Here is a 10704-nt window from a genome sequence, read left to right as displayed (position 1 = left end):
ATGAACTAGTTCAGAAAATATGAGAATTCTTACTGAAAGGTATTAATTTAAACTAAATTGTATAAAAACTCTGCCTTGGTTTCAGGCAGTGAGGTTAGAGACCTGAAACCAGTGGCCAGGCTTCTTAGAATACATAAAATCAATGGGGAGAAGGGGAGGTTCCTCCAGAGTGTAATTTAAGATCAGTTATGCTCACAAATATAGCAATTTAGTTAGCATACAGTCATCTTCTCTCATCTAAAATGGGATTACTCATAACGCAAAAAACATTAAACTTTGCAGAGAAGGTGCCTAAATAAGCAAGCCTAACAAAAGGAAAGAGAAGATGGCCCACACAGGCAATGGAATCATGGAAATAGCTGAAATGCTCTGTTGGTATTGCTTGCTTGGCATCAACTTGGAAAGTTTGGTTTATTCTTTTCTGCTTGCTTTGTTTATTGAATGACTTAGGAGAAAGCTAAAGAAAAACAAACAAACCAAAACAAAACCAAAAACAACAACAAAAAAGGAGGGGAGTGAAAAAGTTAAAGGACTAGGAAAGAAAGAAAGAATGAAAACCAGGGGCAACAAACAGGAAAGAAGCATGTTGAAACACAGGAAAAACGGGAGGAGGGTGGGAAAAGAGGTGTGATACAACACTGGGGAGAGGGTGAGACGCAAATAACCAATGTAGCCAGCGTGCCCTGGGGGTGCTGGGTGTCTGATCATCCTTCGGCTCCTCTCGTTCAGGGAGAGGGGACGCAAGAGCCTTGGCAGTTCTTGTGCCACCCGCCCTGGGTGGGTGCAGGAGGCTCGGGATGTGCGGGCTGCGGGGATGTTCGCAGGCCGGGGCACTCACGGTGCGTGAGGAGCGGCCGAGCCCCTTGAAGCTGAGGCACAGCTGATGCCGCACCGAGGCTGTCGGTTTCAAACAACTGCGTGCCAGACTCCCGAGAACGGGCTTGGCCTGGTGTGAGCGACCGCAAACTTGCACATCTCTCACATCTCCCTCCGTGCTACTTGTGCCCCTCTCTGGAGGGTCTCGGCTTGCTTGAGGCCTGACTCAGTGGCCACGGGCCCGCGCCCTGTGCTGGGCCGGTGCCACCGCGCTCGGTGCTCCCGCTCCGCGTTTGTCTCGGATACCAGAGAGCCTGGCACCGGTACCGCTCTCCCCGTGCCTCCAGCTCCGGCGGGGCACAGGTGTTTAAACACTTACAAACGTGCCAGGGAGCCGCGACCGCTCCAACTCCCCGGGGAAGGGATGGGAAGGGAAGGGATGGGAACGGGCCCAGCGCTGCCTCCCCTCCGCTCCCGTCCCCCTGAGCGCGGAGCAGCGCCCGCGGGACCGAGACTCCATCACAGCCTGGGCAGCCCCGCGGGATCCCGTCACAGCTCGGGGCGCTCTCCCAGCCCGTGGAGCGGGAGCCCCTCGCATCCCCAGCGTCCCCCCAAAACTTTGCCCCGAGTTGCGGGGCCGGGGCGCGCTGCCCTCGCTCCCGCACGCCCCCCGCCCCAGGTGCGCGGCCGGCGCTGCCCCGCCCCGCCCGCGCCCGCAGCCACTCGCGGCGGCGGCGCTGGCGGCGGGCGGGGCGCATTGGCTGGAGGGCGCCGTCACTCTCCCCCGGCGGCGCTGGGGAGGGGTCTGGGCGCTGCGTGCGGGCGGCGGGAGCGCGGCGGTCCGGCGGCACCGCACGGAGCGCAGCGCGGGGCTGAGGCAGCCGCGGGGAGCCGCGCCGGCCATGGCGGTGTCCGCGCCGCCCGTCATCGCCGCAACTTCCAGCGGCGGCGGCGCGGGGGGCTCGGCGGGTTTGTTCCGGGCGGACCCGCTGTACTCCAGCCCCGCGGAGTCCCCGCGCCTCACCAACAGCCTTGTCAACACTTTCCTCTCGGCCGGCGGCGGCGGGGCCGGCGCGGGCGGCGGCGGCGGCGGCAACGAGTGTAAGATGGTCGACCTGCACGGGGTGAAGGTGGCCTCGTTCCTCGTGGAGGGGCAGGAGCTGATCTGCCTGCCGCAGGTCTTTGATCTCTTCCTCAAGCACCTGGTGGGAGGGCTGCACACGGTCTACACCAAGCTGAAGCGGCTGGATATATCGCCCGTGGTGTGCACGGTGGAGCAGGTCCGCATCCTGCGCGGGCTGGGGGCCATCCAGCCCGGCGTGAACCGCTGCAAGCTCATCACCAGGAAGGACTTCGAAACTTTGTACAACGACTGCACCAACGCGAGGTGAGCGCAGGCTCCGCTCTCGCCCCCGGCCGGCCCGCGGGGAGCGCAGCCGGGGGCGGGGGCGCGGGTCCCGGGGGAGGGGGGCACCGAGGGGCTGAGCGGGGCCGGGGAGCGGCGGTGCCGACTCGGAAAACTTTCCCTGCTTCCATCAGCCCCCGCCGTGGCCGGGACCGCCGGGCAGCGGAGCGGCTCCGCGCGCCGCTCTCCAAACTTTTCTCCAAGCAGGGAAAGCCGATAGTTCCCGAAAACCCAAGTTCCTTAAAAAAAAACCCAAGCAGAATCTCCAAAAGTTTTCTCCCGTACATTTGTCCCGCTGGAACCCGCGGCTGTGCTCCGGCGGGCGGTGCCAGCCGGGTGCCCGGGCAGGGGCTGCGGGTCCCGGTGCCCCCGGAGGGGCCGCAGCCCCTGCCCTGCCCGGCTTCGGTCACCGAGCCCCCGGATCCCTGCTGGGTCCTGCATACTCGGGGTTATAATCCTGGTTTGTGACCTCATGGCTGCTGCCTTTAGAAATGATAATGATCTAAATAAACACAAAACCCTCTCGGGGCTCGGCAGGAGCGCTGGTGCCGTGGGGCAGGGTGTGAGGCGGGCACTCCGGAGTTCCCATTCCCCGTTCAGCAGTTGGTGAGGGACGTCTCCAGGATCATTTCCATGTCAGTGTGCTGCTGCTGCTGCTTTCTGTGGCAGCAAACTTTCTTTACCAGACGCTTCAGCGAGCTTTGGGTGCGATACCCGACCTGCGGCGTGCCCGCGTTCAGTAACTGAGGGCTGTGTGTCACTGGTTCGATCCCCCTAGCACTGAACGGGGTTTTATCTTTAATAACTTAATTTCGTGCCATGCGGGGCCTGATCCTGCCCTCGCTGCTGGAGCGGGAGCAGACCGGGAGTTATTCTTGAATGCAATGATTGCTTTGTTTCACATCACTTTATATTACAGGTGGCAGTTTAGAGATGCATTTAATTCCTAGATCTGTTAATATGAACTATGTGCTGTTTTTCCTTGCTCCCATTCAGTTTCTGTAACCCCTTCCTTCTCCCGCTGCCTGTTTCCATGTCAGGCACCTCGATGACATCACGCCCACTGCTTTATTTAAGTGATGGGTTTGGAAGTACGGTCCGAGGCTCACATTAATTTTATTCCAATACATTAGATTAGTAAGGAGCACATTTGACATGTAAATGCTTCTGTGAAATGTTTCTGAGGCTCAACTAGTATGAACGTTGATGGTTAAAGAAAAACATCTCGTTAATTTCTGTGACCGTGCCAAAGTTTTTTATTAGGGAGATACGGGATCTGATATGATGCAGCCTGTAGATGCAGTCTAAAGATTTCTGCTCTTGTACCACCAGCGTTTTAAAATCTCGAAATACTGCAGTGTTAAATGTTTGAAACTTGTATTTCCCAACTTTTTTCCCCCCCTTCTCTTTGACAAAGACTTACGGGAGCGATAGGACGAGGGAATGGGAAATGCAGGGAGCAGTGGAAGGGAAGCTGTGGGTGAGGAGCCAGGGGATGCTCCAGGAGGGGCTGAAAGGAGCAGAGAGTGGAACGGAGCCCTGGGAAAGGCTGGGGATGAGGCAGAGCTCTCAGCTCAGGCTCACACGTGTTGAATGTGCTTAAACTCTCCCCACACTGCTGTGAAAACGTATTTTTACCTGTTCAAGAATAGCAAATCCCTTTACATTTCGCTTCTTCGTGCCTCATGAAGATGCCTCTGTTTGGAAGAACCTGCTCACATCAGGTGTTTTGCATTCACGGTTTCAGGTGTAACGCATCAGGAGTGTTATCAGCACACCTGAAACTTTGTTCAAGGATTGTAACTTAATGTTAATTGTATTCTGTCCTGCTAATTAAATGCTTAATGCCTCATTTTATTTACAGATTATTATTTCCCTTGAGCAGTCCCTACTTACTGGAGAGAATGTTGGGTAAAAATAGTTAAATATACGAGTAATCTTAATTATTTTTGTTTGCTGTGAAGTGACCTGGGAAGCACTGCAGTGCACATTATCAAACAAATCAAATGCAGTAGAACTGTTGAAAGACATGCTCACAGTTTTTAGTTCTGTACCTTGAAAGTAAAGACTTAAAAATATATGATCTCAACTCAGAATACTCTACATTGCTTTTCTAGTTAATATTTTTAAAAAATTGATAGCTATTTATATATTTATTTGAATACTGTAGAAATGCTGCTGTAAATTCAAGAGGTGCCAGTGAAAGCAATAAGAAATGCTGGGTATCATTACTTTCACTGGTAATTGACTTGTAAATGTCGGCATCTCTTATGTTAGTGTGCACTTTCAGTTATTTTTTTAATTGGGATGCAAACCACTGATTATATGTAACTGAAAAAAAGATAAATTCTATTTCTCCTGCTTACTCTGTTGCATTTTTCTAGTTGAGTTTGTGTGCAGATCTTGAAAGAGCTTCAGAGAAACACACCCGTGGGTGAAAGTTTTTCAGTGTGTGTGTTCTGTAGCAGGAGTTACTCTGTCCAGCAGCTCTGACCTGTGTGTTTCTGTAGCACTGTTGAAATTGTCATTCACATATTTACACAATCTTCCTAATGTTTGTTTTTAGCCAGCACCGTGCACTCTTAATTGGCAAGCAAGGTTTGTGAAATGAAACTAACTGCTCATTTCATTGCAGGTCCCACCCTCAAGTGAGTACAACATACGGACAAAATCTAGTCCTGATGGGCAATACCTTAGAATATTACTTATATTGTGCAGGATTGCTTAAATTTTGTAGTAAAGCATAACATTTAGTTAATAAAAAAAAAAAGCAAACTGTTACGAGGACGTATTTTTAAAAGGAAATTTAAAACTCATAAGAACATGTTTATGATAATACATATGTCAGTCCTGAAAAATAGGATTATATGAGTGTGATCACAACCTCTTCCACGCAGTTCTGTATTTGATGGATGCTACTGGCCACTGAAAAAGCATAGTGTTGGTCTGGATTATTCAGTGAATGGTCAGAATACTTTCCAGAAAAGAGTATTTCAGTGCATGGCATATTTTTTATGATTTAAAGTAACCATTTAAGCTAATATTTTGCATTACTTCGGCTATTCACAAACAATAAAAGGCTTTAGAAATGAATTTAAGCAGTAAATGCAGACATTTAATTTTATGAGATAATGAGGGTCTAGTCATGTTGACTATTAAAAGCTACCCTATAGTCAGCAGTACTCTGTCTTTTATTAGGAGACTGATGTCAAGATTATAATTAAAGCAATCCAGCCATGTAGCACTGCACACAGCTTCCTGTATATTGATAGGAAATGTGGGCATCTGATTGTCCATAAACTTCTTTCTCTAAGTGGATATTTAGCCTGTTTTCAGACTTGGCCAAATCTATGAATTTTGGAGGGGTTAGCATTTTTAAATAAAGATCAGTTTTTCAGTTTCCCTCTCTTCTTGGAGAGGAGGCTCACTTCAGACACTCTGGAGAGAGATCACTGGCAAAGTGGATTCTGCTTGAGCTGGAGAAAGGAATTCTCCCACTTTCTGAGCGGTGCAGTTATGCTTTTGGAAAAATCCCTCTTTCTTTTTGGCTATCTTGAAAGTCTGTGCCTGTTCAAAACTCCTAAAATACTTGAATATTTTCATCAGATGCATATCTAATCTGGAGAACCCTTGATTAAAATTTCCCTTCTTTCTTCATAGCACTAGAGCTCCCCATTTGAAGGGTAACATGCTTTTCCTCCAAAATGGAGTATTTGTATGATTCCTGCATGTGTATATGCATAATACATATGTAATTTTCTACTGAGACTTCTACAACTGAAAAATACTGTGTTTTTGTAGCAAAGACAAAAAAGCTAAACAATTAGGTATTAATGATATTCTTGTTGCATATTCAAAAGGTCTTTGCAAGCATTTCTTCTCCTTTTTTTCTTTTCACCATTTCAACCTGCAGAACTCTTCACTGTCACTTCAAATCACACAATTCTACGAAGATAAAACAACATTTAAACTCATTTGCTTTGGGAGGAAAATTGAGCATTTGCACCCAATAAGCCTGATTGTGGAACTGCATGCAAATTGTGTTTTGATTTATCTCTTTTGCACTTTTTTCCATTTGAATTGATCTTGCATTAATTTCGCCAAGCGGCTCTGTGAGGCTGCAGATGTTGCCCTGTGTTTAATAAATCAATGAGACAGATCTGAATGAATCACTTCAGATGGATTCTCTGCTCGGTTTGATGTCTAGATGTTATTCTTAGCTTGTTATCATGACAGATGCATTAATGTTCCCATACACTGCCAGCAATGTCAAAGAGATTGAAGCTTTTAAAGTGGCGGTATCCCCTTTTCCCCCTTCTGTTGGAATAACTAAATTGCCTTTAGGAATAGGTCAAAATATAAATTTAATCTTGGCATTATTGTGGGGGAAGATGCTGAACTTGTGATCGTATTATAACGCAGGCAAATGCAGATTCTTACAGAATGATTAATTATTCCCAAATAGTGGAGATCAATATTAAAATCTAAACATAGGATAGCTCCTTAATAGAGTAACCACTTTCTCAACATTAATATTTCATTGTAATAGGAATGATACGAATAAATAATATAAGACTAGAACATGTTAAAAGTATTGCTATAAATAGAATTTCATCGTGTCCAAATTGATTACAGGCTGAAGTAAGGCTTTTCTTTTTTCCTTTTTTACCTCATTAAGAATTTTCTTTTAAAGTTGACTATGTCTGGATTCAACATCTGTTAGATTTAAAATACTTGTTTATTATGTTTCTGCTACTACTCCCCATGTAGGGCCAGATATATTGGAGAAGTTGTTGATCATTGTTAATTTCGGGTCAGTTTAGTCTGGTATCCATTATCTTGGGCAGAACCTGTGGAACACAAACCATAAAAGGCTGGAACATGTCTTTGTGGAAAGGTTTTAAATTCTGAGAAAAAGATAGCACAAAGTGTAAAGTACTCTGCCATGAATAATGAAGATCTGTTTCCCACGTAGGCTATGCCCAGCTTTTATTGCTTAGTGTTTACTAAACCACTCATGGTCATCTTTGTTTTTCTTTAGAGGATAAAATAGTATTTTGTGCAATCATTTTTTAAACCTTATTTCTCTCTGTGACGCTTTTATTTTCATTTTTAAAATTACCAGGAATGATCCTTTTCCTAATCTTTCCTTGACACGGAAGAACTTTGACTTTGTGTCTTTAAGGCTTCTGAGAATATAAATTGGAGAAACTAGCTGTAACGGATCTAGATTTATGTTGGCATTCTTGGTATTCTTGCTCCAGTAGTTCCAATTTGATAAAGGAAACAATATATGTAATAGAAATTCACAGTTTATTCAAATGAGTTTAAGCTTTAGCATTGTTATGTTTGCCTTTCTCTCACCAATATATCAATGTGTGGCAATAGCATTATGCTCAGAACGCCTCCAGAAGGGACCAGCTCTGTGATGGGGAATTATTCTCACGCTGGGGCTGTGGCTGCACACGCAGCCTCTGTTTGTGCCCTGCTTTGAAAGGCGGGGAAAACCAACTTTGGTGGGGCTGAGGGGCACAGCAAAACCCACTGAATTAAAGAATCGTGTTTTATTGTATGGCAGTGGCCTCAGAGTGAGAAACTGGTCTCTTCCTACCTTAGTAATTTTGCAGTAAATATTTTAAATGAGCCTCATGAGATGTTTTAAAGAATTGTCTTGTTTATTTCACTGCTTTCAGGCTGGAATTGGTGTTTTGTAAGGGCTGTTTGTCAGCATTGCTATTAAAAAGGTGTTGAAATCTGGGCTGTAAAGTCTGTTTTGACTTTGCTGAGGTGAACCTCCCTTTCATGCCAGGGGCCGTTTTCCAGTACAGGAGCAAAGAGCTTAAAAATGTTTCTAGGATCTGAGCCCTTCTCATCAAAGGTGGGACACGTTTACTGACCCCTGCTTTTGGAAGAATAACGTGTTCCTATGTTTTTGGGTCTGATCTTGTACTTGCTGAATGTAGGATCTTGAATCTCTTTTGTGCCTTTCCAGAGGTGATAATTACGGATTTTCTGAAGTTACAAACAAAGTTTTCCAAACCCTTACTTTAAAATACATGGAAAGTTCCCAGCTGGTTGCTTTTGTAAGTTCTTTGTGTGATTATCAGTGTAATAAAACCTGTAGGTGTATGGAAATGTGTGATTTTAATGATTATTTACATGCACAGTACTAATATCAAACCCAAACATAATGAGGCTGCTTCAGAGTTCCTGCTGTCTGGGATGTGTTCCTTTGGTGTAAGCCAAGGCAGGGTTTTTATATGTTCTGATTAAACCTGCATTCCCTAGCACAAGTATGTTAGTTAGTAATGATTCTTAGTGATTTAGATTTATCCTGGTTGATATTAGAACTGTCCCTCGGGGCTACAAGCTTTTGATCTTTGTTCTCTCTTGGTAAAGCAGGGTTATCCAAAGTGTCTCAGTAATGGGGTTTCCCCTCTCCCTCCCTTCTACAACCTGTAAGAAACACTGATACCTATTAACTAATGTACTTTGATACCTGCCCCAGAAGGTTCCAATATCCGAATCCTGTAAAGCAGAAATTTCTTTGCTTGCCTTTAATTTTTGGTAGTGCAGCCATGCTGTTGTTTTGTGTGTGTGTAAAGTTTCTTGTCACCAGCAGACGTGGGGAGATTATATTCCCTTGTCAGTACATCCTGACCCGCTGAGCCCATTTTGCTCATTAAAATAGATTATGTCAGAGCCTTTGGTGACTCACTCACAAATACCACTTCTCCAGAAAGTAAGAACCAAACCCAATTAATGTGCTCCCTTTATTACTGTGCAGTGCTTTAAAGTGTGATGTTTAGCAGTGTATATTGTTCCTATGATAAGGTATAAAATGTTCGATTGCAATTGTGCCTGATGTTATCAAGTTTCTGGAAATTGATATCTGGTACTGGCATTTAACCTACATCCACTCTGTCTGCTATCTATGGGATGGGTTAAAAAGAAAAAGTACTATTGATCTGTAGCTGGATTAAAGTTTGAAATCGGCAACAGCATGAGCACAAAAGGCTTTTTTATGATTTCTCAGCTTGCCATTGATCTACCAGTTTTATTGCATTCATTATTTATTAAAAGAATTTGCAAGCTAAACATAACGTTAAGCTAGTTTGCACACAGGGACTGCACTTAGGAAATTGAATGGAAATTGCATTAGAGATGAACATCTGTGCTATTTTTCCACTCGTGTGTTTATGGGTTTGTATAAAAGGTGTATTGGATTAACAGTTATAACCATTATAGCTTGCAGCAATATGTTAGAACCCCAAGCATTTAGTAGTTATTTAAGAAGGAGACTCTTTTTTCTTACACTAAAAAGTATGGTAATGCCATGACAAACAGAGCTTTTATTGGATTATTCCTTATTAATGGGCTTTTTACAACTAATGTGTAAAACTTGAGGTATCTTGCTATATTATGCATGTGCACTATTATCTATGCTACATAAAGCTCCATTAATATTGTCATTAATTGAAGGTTTCCAGTGACAGTATTAGTTAAGGGTTTGGCATGTAGTCACTGAAGTATTGAAATGTATTTTATAGGAATGTAAGTGTTGAAAAAATACTTAATATATGTTCCTTCAGATTTTTCCCAGCAAGTCGAGTAGTTTACTCTCCTCCTTGAGCTGGGTACCTTCTGTGATGTATTGTGTCAGTGAATCAGGTGAAGTCTTAAGTATTTTGAAATATTTTTCCATTTCAGTTAAATGGTTCAGTTGCCCTTAACACTGGCTGTAGTTGTGTGTGATATAAGAAGTGTTGGTAGATCCTGAATTTTGAGGTCATCTCCTCTAATGATTTTTGAGTTTCTTTCTTGATTGTGCTCCTTCTGTAAAACAGAGGAAAAATTACTTCAGGGGCTGTGAAAAGTATGTTTGTATAATCGAGATGTTACCTACTAATTTGGTCTAAAAGTAAGTCCAGTCTGTTCATGACTAAAATGTACTGAAATATGTCACGTTGTGCATCACCAGTGCAGTGATTCTGTTCAAGGCTCAACCTGAGACATCTCACAGCTTGCAAGACTGGAGGGTTTCCTGTGCTCAGACACAGAAATGAGCTCCATGCCAGGAGGTTGTGCTGCCTCCCTGCAATGCCACCCCCTCATCTTTCTGTCTCTGGTAGGATGACAGTATTTTGAGCAGAGGTAGCTCTGATTTTTCTTTGAAAGAATCTCAGGGCTGTTTTTCAGCAGCATTTTGCATTTTCTGTTCTAAGTCTTCCTCATTCTTGTTCCCAGCCATAGGCTCCTGTGATAAGAGTTTTCATATTCTATCAGATAACACATTTCAGCTCCCTTGTAAATTAAAGCAGGAGTTATATTTAAAATAGGATTTTTGCAATTAAGATACACACATACTCATTGATAAAATGTTTCCATACATAGAAATTTATGTATGATTTAACAAAAATTCTGGATTTTTCCAAAGCTCTCTCAACCATGGAAATCAGCCTTGATTTTTGGTGAGAGAGACT

The 10704-nt window shown here is 44.4% G+C and overlaps 1 protein-coding gene across 6 annotated transcripts in view; it reads left to right on the top strand.

The window, feature by feature from the left end:
• The first annotated feature begins 1712 nt into the window (after window positions 1-1712).
• The window catches only part of DACH2 (dachshund family transcription factor 2), a 235752-nt gene continuing 226760 nt past the window's right edge, over window positions 1713-10704 (top strand). For all 6 annotated transcript variants that reach the window (XM_058032807.1, XM_058032804.1, XM_058032808.1 and 3 more), the window contains exon 1: window positions 1713-2203. In XM_058032807.1, coding sequence (XP_057888790.1) covers window positions 1719-2203 — 485 coding nt within the window. In that variant the 5' untranslated portion in view covers window positions 1713-1718. The remainder of the gene's footprint in view (window positions 2204-10704) is intronic.

Source organism: Melospiza georgiana, chromosome 12 (assembly GCF_028018845.1).
Source record: "Melospiza georgiana isolate bMelGeo1 chromosome 12, bMelGeo1.pri, whole genome shotgun sequence".
NCBI lineage: Eukaryota > Metazoa > Chordata > Aves > Passeriformes > Passerellidae > Melospiza > Melospiza georgiana.
This window is presented reverse-complemented; position numbering and strand designations above follow the sequence as displayed.